The 17,312-nt window shown below is 48.1% G+C and overlaps 1 protein-coding gene across 1 annotated transcript in view; it reads right to left on the minus strand.

Annotated features, from left to right (window-relative positions):
- The window catches only part of HAUS1 (HAUS augmin like complex subunit 1), a 32,616-nt gene extending 21,482 nt beyond the window's left edge, over positions 1-11,134 (minus strand). Inside the window, exons 1-2 of the mRNA XM_073645607.1 lie at positions 10,994-11,134; positions 7,284-7,455 (exon numbers count right to left, since the gene is read on the minus strand). Of these exons, the coding sequence (XP_073501708.1) occupies positions 7,284-7,455; positions 10,994-11,014 (193 nt within the window). The 5' untranslated portion in view covers positions 11,015-11,134. The remainder of the gene's footprint in view (positions 1-7,283; positions 7,456-10,993) is intronic.
- Positions 11,135-17,312: the final 6,178 nt, after the last annotated feature.

Genomic DNA, 17,312 nt, shown 5'->3' on the forward strand with positions numbered 1-17,312 from the left:
GAAAAGCGAAATGGCCCTTGCCCCCCAAAAGAAATTCAGAAAATTTTGTGCTCCCAAATCCAAATGCCTATTCTACAATAATTTGTTCTTCAATTGTCAAATAGCGCTCGTCCCACCCAGATCTCGCCGTATGGCTGAGCGGTACGATACAGCCACATATGGGGTATTGCCACTTTTAGAAGAAATTGTGTGACACATTTCGGCACCATTTTTACCCATTGTCCTGTGTGAAAATGTAAAATCTGAGGGTAAAACATTTTTTTGTGGTAAAAATATAATTATGCTTTTTTCACTGCCCAATGATATAAATATAAAAATTAAAAAATACTCACTACTTCCCTAGATGAATTCCTTGAGAGGTGTAGTTTACAAAATGGGGTCACTTGTGGGGGTTTCTGCTGTTTCGGCATGTCAGCGACTCTTCAAATGTGACATGGTGTCTGCTGCCTATCCCAGCCAACATAGCGTTCCTTTCTCTTCCGAACCCTGCCGTACACCAAAGCAGTGGTTTTCCCCCACATATGGGGTATCAGCGTGTTCAGGAGAAATTGCACAACAAATTTCATGGTGCAATTTATCCTATTACCCTTATGATAATGCAAAATTAAGGGATGAAAAACGGTTTTGTGGGAAAAATGTGAAAATTTTATTTTTACAGCTCAATATTATAAACTTCTGTGAAGCACCTTGGGGTTCAAGGTGCTCACCACACATCTAGATAAGTTCCCTAAGGGGTCTAGTTTCCAAAATGGTGTCACTTGTGGGGGGTTTCCACTGTTTAGGCACATCAGGGGCTCCCCAAATGCAACATGGCGTCTGCTAATTATTCAGATAAATTTTACATTCAAAAAGTCTAATGGCGCTCCTTCCCTTCCGAACCCTGCAGTACGCCCAAACAGTGGTTTTCCCTCACATATGGGGTATCAGCGCGCTCATGAGAAATTGCACTACAAATTGTGTATTCCATTTTTTCTGTTACCCTTGTGAAAATAAAAAAATTGGGTCTAAAGTAACATTTTTGTGAAAAAAGTTAAATGTTAATTTTTTTCTTCCACATTCCAAAAATTCCTGTGAAGCACCTGAAGGGTTAATAAAGTTCTTGAATGTGGTTTTGAGCACCTTAAGGGGTGCAGTTTTTAGAATGGTGTCACTTTTGGGTATGTTCTGTCATAAAGACCCCTCAAAGTGACTTCAAATATGATGTGGTCCCTAAAAAAATGTTTTTGTAAATTTTGTTGGAAAAATGAGAAATCGCTGGTCAACTTTTAACCCTTATAGCTCCCTAACAAAAAAAAAAAGATTTGGTTCCAAAACTGTGCTGATGTAAAGTAGACATGTGGGAAATGTTATTTATTAACTATTTGTGTGACATATCTCTCTGATTTAAGGACATAAAAATTCAAAGTTTGAAAATTGCAAAATTTTCGCCAAATTACCGATTTTTTCACAAATAAACGCAAGTGATATCGAAGAAATTTTACCACTATCATGAAGTACAATATGTCACGAAAAAACAATCTCAGAATCAGGGGAATACGTTGAAGCGTTCCAGAGTAATTACTTCATAAAGTGACAGTGGTCAGAATTGAAAAAATTGGCCTGGTCACGAAGGCAAAAACAGGCTCTGGTGCGAAGTGGTTAAATAAAAAAGAACCTATACATGTTTGGTGTCTACGAACTCAATGTCCTGGAGAATAATAATGGCAGGTCAGTTTTAGCATTCAGTGAACATGGTAAAAAAAATAAAATAAAAAAAACATCTGTGGTATTGCACTTTTTTTTGCAATTTCACCGCACTTGGATTTTTTTTCCCGTTTTCCCGTACACGATATGATAAAACCAGTAATGTCATTCAAATCATACAAATACAAATCATCCCGCAAAAAAACGGAATTAGTCTTACCGGTAATTATGTTTCCAGGAGTCCATCCTTCCTATTCTTTACAGGGACAGGAAATGCGAGAGGTTAAAAGCCCCTCCCACCACCCTCTCCTCAGTGTTTTTTCAAGTTTCACACCTGGATGGATGCTAAATCTTGTTTATTTTAATTTTTATACATTTTAGGATGTACATTGCAATATACCAAGAAGGGAGGGAACTAACTGTGCCGTCAGGATGGACTCCTGGAAAAATAATTACCGGTAAGACTAATTCCGGTTTTCCATTACGTCCATCCTGACGGCACTATGGAGAATACCAAAGTATGGCAACTCTAGGAATGGACCACAGCCTGTAAAACTTTTCGGCCGAACCCCAACTGATGACCTAAGACAACATCTAACTTATAATATTTACTAAAGGTGCTTATGTTAGACCATGTGGCTGCACTACAGATTTGCTCCACCGAAGCCCCTGCTCTCTCGGCCCAAGAGGTGGAAACTGCTCTGGTGGAATGGGCCTTCAATTCCATAGGGGGAGATCTATTTTCTGAAATATAGGCCCCCGAGATAGTAGAAATAATCCATCTCGCTATAGTCTGTTTTGAGGCTTTTTCGCCCCTATTCTTACCCCCATATTGGAGAAATAAATTTTGGTCCTGTCTCCAACCTTTAGTCGCCTAAAGGTAATTAATTACGGACTGTCTCACATCCAAGGAATTGTTCCTTGGGGTTCCTAGGGTTTTGACAAAATGAGGGCAAAATTACTTGATTACGATTTTTGGTGGAGACAACCTTTGGTCTAAAAGCTGGGTTAAAGCCAAGCACTATACGGTCATCTAAGATACGAAAAAAAGGATCCTGAATAGAGAGGGCCTGTATTTCCCCTATTCTCTTCGCCGAAGTTATCGCCACTACAAAAGCCGTTTTGAGGGACAGATTTGCAATAGAAATATCTTCCGCTGGCTCATACGGGTATTTACATAGAGCATTAAGGACTAAATTTAGATCCCAGGGAGCAAATGTTTTCCTAATTCTGGGTCTTAGCCTCTGGATGGCTTTTAGGAATCTGACCACGCACGGATGAGATGCTAAGGGATAGTCAAAAAATACCGTTAGGGCCGAAACCTGAACCTTCAGCGTACTGGGTCTCAACCCCTTATTAAATCCTGCCTGAAGGAAATCTAATATTTTAGGAATATTGGGGCAGGAAGAATCTATTTCTGCATTGCCACTCTCAGTACAGAACCTTATCCAAATCTTCATATAGATTGCAGAGGTGACTGGTTTTCAGCTTGCCTGCATCGTGGATATTACTTGGTCTGAGAGACAACGAGCCTTTAGGATCTCCCTTTCAGGATCCAGTCTGATAGCTGGAGTCTCTTCAGATCGTGATGAAATACTGGGCCCTGGTAGAGGAGGTCCTCTCAAAGGCATAAGAATGGGTTCGTCATGTGCCATCCTCTTCAGCAGGGAAAACCAACTCTTCTTCGGCCAATAGGGTACTATTAGGACTTCTGCTTGGTCCTCCTGAATCTTCCGAAGAGTCCGTGATATTAATGCTATAGGGGGAAATGCATAGGCTGGACTCAGGCTCCAGCTGTGATTCAAGGCGTCCACGCCCTCTGGTCTGTCTGCTGGATTTAGGAAAAAGAACCTTCTGACCTTTGCATTTTTCCTTGTTGCAAAAAGGTCTATTTGGGGAAATCCCCAATGGACACACAACTTCCGCAACAACTCGCTGTTTAGCTCCCATTCCGTTGGTAAGTTCTTCTGTCAGCTTGGATAGTCTGCAGTTATGTTTCTGGTTCCTGCTAGACGGACCGCCGAAATGGACCAGATCGTTCTTTCTGCCCAGGAAAAAATCCTTGTGGCTAGGTCCTGAAGCGTTGGGTGCCTTGGGCTCCCCTGGTGCCGTAGGAAGGAAACTGCAGTGATGTTGTCTGACAAGATCTTCACGCGCTGATTCCTTAACAGAGCTTGGATGCGCTTCAGCGTCTCCCAGATCGCGCGTAGCTCTCTAATTTGATGAGCATGCCTGGATTTCTGTTGGCCAAGGACCCTGAAGAAATTCTCATTGTAGATGTGCGCCCCATCCTGACCTGCTTGCGTTGGTATTAATGGTGACACAAGGGGATGTTATCCACGGGATCCCCTTCTTCAGATTTTCTGGTCTTAACCACCAAATTAGAGATCTCCTTACTCTTGGGGATAAACAGATCTCTCTGTCTAAGGTTATCTACCTTCTGTCCCAGGCAGATAAGACTGCTCTCTGGAGATCCCTTGAGTGGAACTGGCTCCAGCAGACACAGGGGATGCAAGATGTTAGGGTGCCCAGTACCCTCATAGCCATCCTGATGGATTTCCATCCTTTTAGAAATCCCCGTACTCTATCCCTTACCGCCCTCTGCTTCTCTTCTGGCAAGACAGATATTCTTGCTTCGGAGTCCAGAAGTACCCCCAAAAATATCTTCCTGGTTCCCGGCATCAAATTCGATTTTTCCAAGTTGATAATCCAGCCTAATTCCTGAAGAGTCATGACAGTTATGTTCAGGCGACTCAGAAGTTCTTCTTCTCAGCTGGCTATCAGAAGAAAGTCGTCCAGATAGGGTACTATAGTGATGTCCTTTTTCCTCAGGAAGGCAACAACCTCCGAAATCAGCTTCGTGAAGACTCTCGGTGCTGACGCTAGGCCAAAAGGAAGGCACTGAAACTGAAAGTGGCAAGTTCTTCCCTGAACCCTTACTGCAAAACGGAGGAATTTTTGACAAAGGGGGTGAATAGGAACATGGTAATACGAATTATTTAAGTCTATTGTACACATGAATGCATCTTTGTCTATTAACGGGATAGTTGTCTTTATCGACTCCATTCTGAAACGCTTGTACCTTATCCAGTGGTTCAGGGGTTTTAAATTTATTCTCGTTAGTGACTTTCCCGAGGGTTTCCTTATTGTAAATAATGTTGAATAATGCCCTCGACCTATCTCCTGTAGGGGTACCGGCACTATGACTCCCAAATCCAGGAGGTCCTGAACCTCTGTCAGCATGGGACCATTTAAAGAATGGGAGTCGGGGTCTGTTAAACTGAACCTTTAGGAGGGCGGTTGAATAAATTCCAGGGAATAACCCTGGAATTATTTTTAGAACCCATGGGTCCCGAGTTATCCCTGCCCAACTTCTGCGAAGTAACGGAGATGCCCCCCTCAGATTCATGGCGTCATTGCCTTTTGGACTCAGAACTGGAACCAAAGAGAGGGGCTCTACCTCTACCCGCTTTAGAGTAGCTCGATATACCAGTTTTTCCCTTCCCCCGATACTCCTGTCTCTGGGGCGGGCAGGATTTCTGAAAGGGCTGGAATCTTTTAGGTTTTTCCTCAGGGAATCCCTTTTTCTTATCGGAAGCCTTTTCTAAGATATCATCTAGGATTGGCCCGAATACCCTTAAACCTGAAAATGGGATGGCACATAATTTATTTTTAGATTGAACATCCCCCGACTTCGTATTCATCCAGATAGCCCTCCGGGCTGCATTAGACGAAGAGTTGTTGCGGGCCGCGAACCTGACTGACTCGGCGGAAGCGTCCGCCATAAACCCCGTGGCCAATTTTAACAATGGTAGAGAATCTATTATGTTCTCTCTAGGAGTCTTATTTCTGATATGATCCTCCAATTGGTCGATCCACAGATACATGGATCTCGCTACTGAAGTGGCAGCTATGTTTGCCTTCATTGTTGCCGCCGACGCTTCCCAGGCTCTTTTAATTAGTCCGTCCGCCTTCCGATCCATCGGGTCTTTTAGACTTGATGAATCCTCAAAGGGAATGGATGTCTTCATGGCTACCTTAGCCACAGGAACATCAATTTTTGGAACCTCGTCCCAGGTCCTGATGTCCTCTGGTTCAAAGGGGAGTCGGAGCCTGAAATCTCGGGGCACCACCAGCCTTTTTTCTGTTTCTTACCATTCCTCCTGGATCATCTCTCGGATATGGTGGTTTACAGGAAAGACTGTCTCTGAACCCGCAATCCGCCAAACATCTCATCCTGTACCGACTGATTCTTCTGGGTTTCTTCAACCTGCATGGTACTTCTTACAGCCTTCAGGAGTTTATCCGTATATTCTGATGAAAATAAGTATCTTTTCCCTATCTCTGGAGTATCTGACACCACCTCCCCTTCTTCCTCTGGATCCGAGGAAGGGGGCAGAACATCATCTTCAGAACTTGCTTCCATCTCCCACCTGGGTCGTTTGGCGCGGGGACCCGGCTGAGTTGTAGGAGCGGGAATTAGGCTGGAAACTGAAGCCTACACCTCCTCTCTAATCATGGATCTCATTTCGGTTAGAAGGGTAGATCTTTCTTCCCTAACGATCTTTGAGGTGCAGGTTGTACATAGAGGCTTGCCGGAGTCGCCAAGCTTCTTATTACATATGGCACATCTCCTAGGCTTCCCTGATCCTTTCTGCTTGGATGGGGTAGGTGTTGCCTTGTCCCAATATCAATATAGGCGCATTAGTCTCTATACTAATACTCCCCCTCCCCCAGCCCCCTCATACGCTGTGTTTTACTCACAGATACCGGGGACTGATCATTTGGGTCCTCAGAACTAGCTGTATCCGCCATGGTGCAGCTTAATTCTGGGATTTTTCCCCCCTTAACGGATCCCAGGTAGCTTTTATCCTACCTTGGTCCTCATGTCTCCAAACCGCCTTGCGTTCCACCCTGGAACGCACTCCGGGACCGGAAGAGGATGGTCCGCGCTCCCAGGTGACATCACCGGAAGTGCGCCTAACTTGCGCCGGCCGCTCTCTGCATATGAGCGGCGTCCCCGGCCGGCGCGAGCCGAGAGCCCCCAATCCGGGGGAAGTGGCTCGAGACCCCAGGAGCTCCTCAGCTCGACTGGGACAAGGCTGAGTTACCCCCCTTGGGTGGGGTGTCGGCCACCGGGCTTCTTGACAGGGGAAGGAGAGGCTGGAACCCCCCGATCCTCCTCGGCCCAAGTAAGTCTTTTCTTCCTGCGCTGTCCTCTCACACACCTGTCCTTTACAGGGACAGGAAAAACACTGAGGAGAGGGTGGTGGGAGGGGCTTTTAACCTCTCACATTTCCTGACCCTGTATAGAATAGGAAGAACGACCTCCATAGTGCCGTCAGGATGGACGTAATGGAAAATAAGCCCTCACACGGCCATATTGACCAAAAAATAAAAACGCTATGGCGCTGGGATCAAGGGAAGCAAAAAACGAAAATGCAAAAACGGAAAATGCCAGGGTTGCGAAGGGGTTAACCGGGGTGATATGGTTAAACCACATACCCATTCTGTGTTGTGTCACCCCACAGATCGTCATCTCCATATATATGAGGGGACAACCCCTTCACTGATGTACAGATATAACATGTCGTGGTCACCTTCAGCTTTAATCTCAGCAGTCTTCAGCTTCTGATCCTCCAGGATGAGGGATAAATCTTTATTACGCACTTCATTCCACTCCGCCAGCTGATACAGCAGCTCCATCGTGCGGAAGTTCACCTCGTAGGGCAGCAAGCGGTCCCCAAAGACTTTTTTCAGCCACAGGACGATCTACCCGAATACAAAAGGAAAGTTCATACTCTCTAAAATGAAGGATTACTCAACTTTTCATTTTGTGCCATTTGTAAGATCTCTACTTGCTGTCGGAGAATAAAAACATTCTTGTTTATATCCAGAGAACATATAAAAAAAATCTAATATTGATAACAGCTGAGCATTTATTATACTTGTATCCAGTCTAGACAAGGCACCACCTCTCCTGTCCTGACTGTTTTCTACAATGTATCAGTGCAAGAAAAATCTATCAGTTTGGACTGGTTAACAGAGGATTGTCTAGGCTGGACAGAATTGTACCAAATGCTCATCAGCTGTGTTAGTATTAAAGCACCACTCCAGCGAGTTTTTTTTTCCAGTGCTGGAGTGGCACTTTAAGTGTAAGCTCCCTGCCCCCGGTGATATAATAACCCAACGGCGTCATTCCCGGTTTTCAGCACCGCTCTGATCCTCCTTGAGTCGTTTTGCTAGCTGTAGAATGAGTTAATTGAGAATCCATCAGTGCGCTCATTCTGAACTTCTCAGTGCAGATTTATGACCACAGACCTGCAATAAAGTTGGGCTGAACTTTGAAGCGGTCATAAATCATCGGAGAGATAAAAGAGCCAAAACTCCCTGTCATAAGGAGATCACTGATTAATTCTCAGTTAACTCATTCTGCAGCCAGCAATAATGTGCTGGGAAACACAGAGATGGTAAAAGCCTAACAGTGCAAAATTTATCTAAAAAATAAACAGTAAAAAATATTTTTAGACCAATATACCAGTTAAAAAAATGTAAATATAAATTTTGCTTTCATAATCTACAGCTTTTTTTTTTTTTTTTTTTTTACACTAAAGGCCAAATGGAAGAGAGAATGGAGCTTTACAGCTGTGCAGGTTTTCAGGCTCTGGATATCATCAAGAATGTTCCAATGCACTGACAGCAAACAGTGATCTTGAAACCATAGAGAAACTAGAACAAACTGTTACAAAGTTACAGAACTTTCAATTAACCGTTTCCTGATGGGTGACAATATCTGTGTGCCAAAAGGTTGTCATGGTTGTTGTCATGGCCATCTTGGTACACCAGTGAAGCCCAGAGATTGTCTGGACCTCCTAGGAGGGCAGGAGGTTTCCTATATACTGCAACAATGTAGTTGTGCAGCACATGGAACCAGCGATCAAACAATTGCAGGATTAAAGGGGTAGTCCACTAATACGCCAACCTCTTGATCTAAAGGTTTAGCCCCGATAAAATAAAAAAAACTATACTCACCTCCAGTGCCAGCGCTCTTCCCATGGTGTCGGTACTTGCGGTCCCGGGGCTCTCGTGCAGTTATGACACGTGAGCCTGGCACCTGAACAGCGCTGGCGTCACTGTCTGAGCCTTCGGACAAATCGAAAATCAAGGGAAGTCAGAGAGGAGCCGCAGCCCGGACTTCCTCTTGATGTCCGATTTATCCGAAGATGGGGACAGTGACGCCAGCGCTGTTCGGGTGCCAGGCTCACGTGTCATAACTGCACGAGAGCCCCGGGACCGCAAGTGCCGACACCGCTGGAACGGGGCTAAGTGGGGGGGGTATGAGAAGGGGTTGTTCAAATAGTGAAAAACTTCTTTAAGCCCCATAAGGAAGTAAGGTAAAAATAAAAAATATATTAATTCTCAAAAATATCTAAATATGATATGAAAGTTTAAAGAAAAAGAAAATACAAAAAAAGTACATATCCAGTATCAGATGAATTAACTCCTACAGTGAAAGCTGTAAAGGGTAACAAATAAATATCAGAATGGGCACCATTTTTGGTCTCTAAAAACAGCAAAATAAAAAAAAAAAATCTCCGATCTAAAGATTGAATGTTCTCAAACATGGTACCAATAAACAAGATAGCACGCTAAGCACAAGACAAGCCCGGACCCAGCACCGCTGATGGAAAAATAAAGAAGTCAGATCTTCGAAAAGCTCGGCACAAAAAAAAAAAATTATTGAAAAAAAAACAACTATACAAGTTTGGCATTGTTGTAACCGTACTGACCGGGAGAATCACATCACGCAATTTTTACTGCGCAATGAACGCCGTAAAAACAAAACCCAGAAAACAATGGTAGAATTGCCTTTCTTCATCATTTTATTCCATTAAAAAAATTCACCTTGTTTTTCCTCACCTTGTACAGTAAAATGAATGGTGTCATCAAAAGCAACTCACCCCACAAAAAAAGGCCTTGGATGCAAAGTGATGGCTCACAAAGGGGAGAGAGGAAAGGAAAAAAAAAGCCCATTCATAATGGGGTTAAATCATACATGTCAAAATCTGGCCCACAGGGTGATTATATTTGGCCCACAACACAAGAACCACCACCCCTACGTGGGGCCCACTATTCTGTACGGAGGACTACGTGGGGCCCACTATTCTGTACGGAGGACTACGTGGGGCCCACTATTCTGTACGGAGGACTACGTGGGGCCCACTATTCTGTACGGAGGACTACGTGGGGCCCACTATTCTGTACGGAGGACTACGTGGGGCCCACTATTCTGTACGGAGGACTACGTGGGGCCCACTATTCTGTACGGAGGACTACGTGGGGCCCACTATTCTGTACGGAGGACTACGTGGGGCCCACTATTCTGTACGGAGGACTACGTGGGGCCCATTATTCTGTACGGAGGACTACGTGGGGCCCATTATTCTGTACGGAGGACTACGTGGGGCCCATTACTCTGTACGGAGGACTACGTGGGGCCTATTATTCTGTACGGAGGACTATGTGGGGCCCATTATTCTGTATGGAGGACTATGTGGGGCCATTATTCTGTATGGAGGACTATGCGGGGCCCATTATTCTGTATGGAGGACTATGCGGGGGCCATTATTCTGTACGGAGGACTACGTGGGGCCCATTATTCTGTATGGAGGACTACGTGGGGCCTATTATTCTGTACGGAGGACTACGTGGGGCCCATTATTCTGTATGGAGGACTATGTGGGGCCATTATTCTGTATGGAGGACTATGTGGGGCCCATTATTCTGTATGGAGGACTATGCGGGGGCCATTATTCTGTACGGAGGACTATGCGGGGGCCATTATTCTGTACGGAGGACTATGTGGGGCCCATTATTCTGTATGGAGAACTATGTGGGGCTCATTATACTGTATGGAGGGCTATGTGGGGCCCATTATTCTGTATGGAGGACTATGTGGGACCATTATTCTGTATGGAGGACTATGTGGGGCCAATTATTCTGTATGGAGGACTATGCGGGGGCCATTATACTGTACTCTGATGTGCCAGCGATTTTGTCCAAGTTTTAAATTTTGGCCCTTTGTGTGTTTTGAGTTTGACATTCCTGGGTTAAATTGACAGAAGAAACTGCCCGCCTCTATGTAACATCGCCATACCGGCTCCGTTGGTAAAACACAGACTGCGGAGAGTTGCTGGGACTTATAGTCCTACGCTATATTATACTCCTTGCCATGCCTCGGCCGGTAGAGCAGCCCGGGGGTTTTGATAGTGTCTGGTGAGAACTCCAGCTGCCCCTCCCCGGTGTTCACCTTCGTGCTTTTCTCGTCCATCTCTCCTCCAAGCCTTCAAACTCCCGCCAACGCCGCAGGTTGCTTAGAGGAAAAAAAAAAAACGACTTGAGACAGGCAGTCAGCCAATCAGCGTTGAACGATTACCACGTGATATCGCATAGCGTAGCGTCTGGAATGGAGTTGGTCCGGTGAGGGGATGATGTCACCGGAAGAGGTGGGGCTTCCTCCAGCCAGTGGCAGAGTTTACCGTCAAGTCAGGGTCTTCTCCACACAAGTCTGAGTACAATGCTGCTTCCTGGTATCGGGTCAGCAGCGTTGTGCTGCTGGAGATGAGAAGCCTGAGGCGTTGCATAATAATAATAAAGCCATGCTCTTTTATACATAGTGTTTAGGGGCACAGCTGGGGGGCTGTGCAGGAAAAAGGGTGATGTTACATAGAGCATGGTGGAAAAGAGGGTGACGTTCCGTGGGTGAGGCTGCGTGCTGGTGTTACACTGTGGGGGAGGGTTAGGGTTACTAATGGGGGCTGATACACGTGTGTGGGAGGTTTAAGGTTACTTGCATGGGGCTGCGTGCAGGGGAGGCTGTATTGGCCGATGTTACTCAGTGGTCCTCAGCCACCCACACAGACGGACACACACTAGACCTCATCTTCACCCGACTCTGCTCCCTATCTAACCTCACAACCTCCCCCCTACCCCTATCTGACCACCACCTACTCACATTCTCATCCCTGTCCTCACCTGTCACCCATGTCCAGCAACTAGCACACCCCCGCAGAAACCTTGCACATCTAGACACTCACACACTCTCTGACTCTGTTCTACCACTGACATCCATATCCTCACTCCATGACACAGACAGCGCCACTGCTTTCTACAATGCCACTCTCGCATCAGCTATTGACTCGGTCGCCTCTCTTATGCATGGCAGAGCGCGACGAGTCAACAGGCAACCCTGGCACAACAACCTCACTAAACAGCTTCGACAAGGATCCAGGGTTGCGTAGCGGCGTTGGAAGAAAACACATACTCAAGATGACTTCACTGCATTCAAACAAGCAACGCTTGCATTCAAGTCAGCACTCACCTCTGCTAAACAGGCCTACTTCACAACCCTCATATCCTCCCTATCCTACAACCCCAAACAACTATTCAACACTTTCAACTCTCTCCTTTGCCCTCCACTGCCCCCTCCGACCTCCATCATCTCTGCTGAGGAGTTTGCCACACACTTTAAAAACAAGATTGACCAAACACGGCAAGTCTTTACTGTCCGACCACCACAACCCCTCTGTTTTCCACACCACTTCCCTACCCCTATAACCTCCCTTCCCAACATCACGGAAAGAAACCTTACTCATCTCCTCTCCAAATCACACCTCACCACATGTGCACTCAACCCCATCCCATCCCACCTCCTCCCTAACCTCACCCCCACACTCGTCCCATCCCTTCAACCTATCACTATCCTCTGGTACTTTCCCTGCTGCCTTCAAACATGCCACAATCACGCCCATCCTCAAAAAAACATCCCTCGACCCATCCGCCCTGTCCAGCTATCGCCCCATATCGCTGCTCCCATTTGCCTCCAAACTCCTTGAGCAACACGTTCACGCTGAACTTTCCTCCCACTTTTCATCTAACTCTCTCTTCGACAATCCAGCTTCCGCCCCCACCATTCCACCGAAACTGCCCTTACCAAAATCACCAATGACCTACTTACAGCCAAAGCTAACAGACAATTCTCTGTACTCCTTTTTCTTGACCTGTCTTCTGCTTTCGATACAGTTGACCACTGCCTCCTACTGCAGATCCTCTCTTCCTTTGGCGTCAAAGACCTTGCCCTATCCTGGATCTCCTCATACCTTTCTAACCGCACATTTAGCGTCTCCAACTCCCATGCTACCTCCTCACCCCGCCCCCCTCTCTGTTGGAGTCCCCCAAGGCTCTGTCCTAGGACCCCTACTCTTCTCAATCTATACCCTTGGCCTGGGACAGCTCATAAAATCCTATGGCTTCCAGTACCATCTGTACGCTGATGACACCCAGATCTACCTCTCTGGCCCAGACGTCACCTCTCTGCTGTCCAGAATCCCAGCATGTCTAGCAGCCATATCCTCCTTCTTCTCCTCCCGCTACCTCAAGCTCAATGTGGACAAACTGAACTCATTATCTTTCCCCCATGTCGCATATCTTCCTACCTGATCTATCTATCACAATAAACTACATCACTCTTTCCGCTGTACCGACAATCCGCTGCCTCGGAGTAACCCTTGACTCTGCCCTGTCCTTCAAACCCCACATCCTAGCTCTCGCCACCTCCTGTCGCCTCCAGGGCAAAAATATTTCCAGAATCCGTCCTTTCCTCAACCCTAATTCTACTAAACTGCTTGTGCATGCCCTCATCATCTCTCGCCTCGACTATTGCAACATCCTCCTCTGTGGCCTCCCTGCTAACACTCTCGCACCCCTCCAGTCCATCCTCAACTCTGCTGCACGACTCGTTCACCTCTCGCCTCATAGAATCATAGAATCATAGAATGGTAGAGTTGGAAGGGACCTCCTGGGTCATCTGGTCCAACCCCCTGCTCAAAGCAGGATTCACTAGATCATCTCAGACAGATGTCTGTCCAGCCTCTGTTTGAAGACGTCTATTGAAGGGGAACTCACCACCTCTCGTGGCAGCCTGTTCCACTCATTAATCACCCTAACTGTCAAAAAGTTTTTTCTAATATCTAATCTGTGTCTCCTCCCATTTAGTTTCATCCCATTGCTTCTAGTCTTTCCTTGTGCAAATGAGAATAAAGATGATCCTTCTACAATGTGACAGCCCTTGACATATTTGTAGACAGCTATTAAGTCTCCTCTCAGTCTTCTTTTTTGCAAGCTAAACATTCCCAAATCCTGCAACCGTTCCTCATAGGACATGGTTTGCAGACCAGTCACCATTCTGGTCGCTCTTCTCTGAACTTGCTCCAGTTTGTCTATGTCTTTTTCAAAATGTGGTGCCCAAAACTGTACACAGTATTCCAGATGAGGTCTGACCAAAGAGGAGTAAAGACCGATAATGACTTCACGTGATCTAGACTGTATGCTTCTGTTAATACATCCCAGAATTGTATTTGCCTTTTTTGCTGCTGCATCACACTGTTGACTCATGTTCAGTCTATGATCTATTAGTATACCTAAGTCTTTTTCACATGTACTGTGTAGTGCCGGCGTCCCTGCCCTCTGCTAGGCAGGGACGCTGTTCCCCTCACCGCTCTGCTCCGTGCCCGGCGTCCCTCTCCCGCTCTGCTGGCAGCGCGCGCTCCTTCCCGGCCACTGTGCTTAGGGCGCGCGCGCGCGCCCTCCCTCCCTCTTAAAGGGGCCGCGCGCGCCGTCCTAAGGAGTCCCCGGCCAATGGCCGGAGGACTTTACCATATATAAGGCACCTCCTCCAAAATGGAGGTGCCCGAGCAATGTTGTTGCACCGTTCTACTCTGCTTCAGCCCTCAGGTCCTGTTGCCAGTTACCTGCCAGTTACCTGCCAGATTCCTGCCAGCTTGCTGTCCTAATCCTGCCTGATTTCCTGTTACCTGCCTGCCTGCCTGAGGTCCGACGGTCTGCCTTACAACTCCGGTCAGTCTGTCTAAGGACCAACTTGCCCGCTCACCTGGGAGCGCACATCAGCTACCTGCCTGCTTGCCTGAGGTCCGACGGTCTGCCTTACAACTCCGGTCAGTCTGTCTATGGACCAGCTTGCCCGCTCACCTGGGAGCGCTTCTCCGCTACCTGCCTGCTTGCCTGCCCGGAGGCTCCGCTGTCACGTGCTGTGACCACCAGCTATTCCAGACTCTTGCCCGCTCACCTGGGAGCGCTTCTCCGCTACCTGCCTGCTTGCCTGCCCGGAGGCTCCGCTGTCACGTGCTGTGACCACCAGCTATTCCAGAGACTCTTGCCCGCTCACCTGGGAGCGCTTCTCCGCTACCTGCCTGCTTGCCTACCTGGAGGCTCCTCCGTCACGTGCTGTGACCACCTGCTATTCCAGAGACTCTCGCTTGCTCACCTGGGAGCACACATCCTCCATCTGCCTTGCTAGCCTACCTGGAGGTTCAGCCATCACAGGTCGTACCTACCCTTTACCTAGAGACTGCCCCGGTCACTTGCCGTGACCTCCAGCCCGTTCTTCCAGAGACTGCCCCGGTCACTTGCCGTGACCTCCAGCCCGTTCTTCCAGAGACTGCCCTGATCACTTGCCGTGACCTCCTGCCCGTACACCCAGAGACTGTCCCGGTCACCTGCTGTGACTGCCTGCCTGGTCGCCACCCGCTCCCTTACAAGGACCGCTCCCTTGTATAGTAGCCCAGAGGTTCCGCCTCCCAGACCCGTTACAGTTTGCTCGGGCCATGGAACCCGGTGGCACCCAAGCTCCCTCGCTCTCGGACCTGTGTCATGAACTGTCCCGTCAAAGGTCCCAACAGGAGTCCATCCTGGGTCACCTGCGGAATGTCAATACTCGCCTGGACACTCTGACTGCTCCACCAACAACCTCCGCCAGTGCCATGTCTCGCAATCCGGCAGTTCCGCTGTCCACTAACACCATGATATCCTACCCCGGACCTCGGCTTTCTGCACCTCCTCGCCTCGGAGGCGACTCAGCCCAGGCTCGGGGCTTCATAAATCAGTGCACCCTGCACTTTGAACTATTGTCCCACCAGTTTAACTCCGACCGAGCCAAAATTGCATTCATCATGTCCCATCTCACCGGGGAGGCCCTGGCCTGGCTAAATCCTCTATGGGAGAGAGGAGACCCCCTGGTGTCCAACTTGCCTGCTTTTCTCACGGATTTCCGGAAAGTCTTCGACGAACCCGGACGGAAGACCTCATCCGCATCATCGTTGCTACGCCTCCGTCAGGAAAGTCTCACCGTGGGCCAATATGCCATACGGTTCCGTACCCTTGCCTCGGAGCTGGCCTGGGATAACGACGCTCTGGTTTCCGTCTTCTGGGAGGGTCTGTCCGGCCGTATTAAAGATGAACTTGCCGGTCGGGACATTCCTACCACTCTCGATGACTTAATAACTCTTGCCACCCGGATTGACCTACGGTTCCAGGAGCGTGCCAGAGAGGTCACCCGTGAGAGGAGGTTACCACGTCTAGCTCCTACTTTTCAGAAACCCGTCACTCCTTCTGTCTCTAACCAGGTACACCCTCCTGAGCCTATGCAGGTCGACCAGACCAAGATGGTCAAGACCCGTCAGGACTTACGCCGTGCCGAGGGGACCTGCTTCTACTGTGGCAGTAAGGAGCACCGGATCCGTGCCTGCCCGGAGAGGTCGGGAAACGCCTGTGTCTAGGTTCGCTCAGAGAGGTCCACCTAGACAAGAATAAATCCTCTCCATCCCTGCTGTTGTCAGTTTCAATCGTCTACGGGGAGAACCGTTATTTCGAACTAGCCCAACTGGACTCTGGAGCAGCCGGGAATCTTATTTCACAGTCCCTGGTAGAGAAATACCGCATCCCCACCAAACCTCTGGCTGTACCCTTGTCTGTTGCTGCCGTGGATGGGGGGCTCTTACCACGCCCCATCCAACTCATCACCGAATCCATTACTCTGCAGGTGGGAATGCTGCATTCTGAAAGTATCTCCTTCCATGTTCTGCCTGGACTCTCTCACGCCCTCTTGCTAGGCCTACCTTGGCTCCAGAAACATGCACCCGTTCTTGACTGGCAGACCGGAGAAGTCCTTCGCTGGGGACAGGGCTGCCATAAGACCTGTCTGGTTCCCGTTCATCCCGTCCGTCCTTCTCCTACCCCAGCTAATCTACCTGGACTTCCGATTCCTTATTGGTCTTATGCTGATGTCTTTAATAAAAAGGAGGCAGAGACACTACCCCCTCATAGACCATACGACTGCCCTATCGACCTGTTACCTGGTACTTCTCCTCCCCGTGGGCGTATTTATCCATTATCCGCTGCTGAGACCCGGTCGATGTCCGAATATATTGAGGAGAATCTGGCCAGGGGATTCATCCGGAAATCTACCTCCCCGGCGGGAGCAGGCTTCTTTTTCGTCAAAAAGAAGGACGGCTCTCTCCGTCCCTGTATAGACTATAGAGGCCTTAACCAGATCACGGTGAAGAATAAGTACCCCCTTCCGCTCATTCCGGAGTTATTTGATCGTCTGAGGGGGGCTAGAATCTTCACCAAACTGGACCTCCGTGGGGCGTACAACCTGGTTCGTATCCGTCAGGGGGATGAATGGAAGACGGCATTCAACACCCGGGACGGCCACTATGAATATCTGGTAATGCCCTTTGGCCTCTGTAACGCTCCTGCCGTCTTTCAAGAGT

This window comes from Phyllobates terribilis, unplaced genomic scaffold, assembly GCF_046119375.1.
Source record: "Phyllobates terribilis strain yellow unplaced genomic scaffold, ASM4611937v1 Scaffold_9__5_contigs__length_417890890, whole genome shotgun sequence".
NCBI classification, from domain to species: domain Eukaryota; kingdom Metazoa; phylum Chordata; class Amphibia; order Anura; family Dendrobatidae; genus Phyllobates; species Phyllobates terribilis.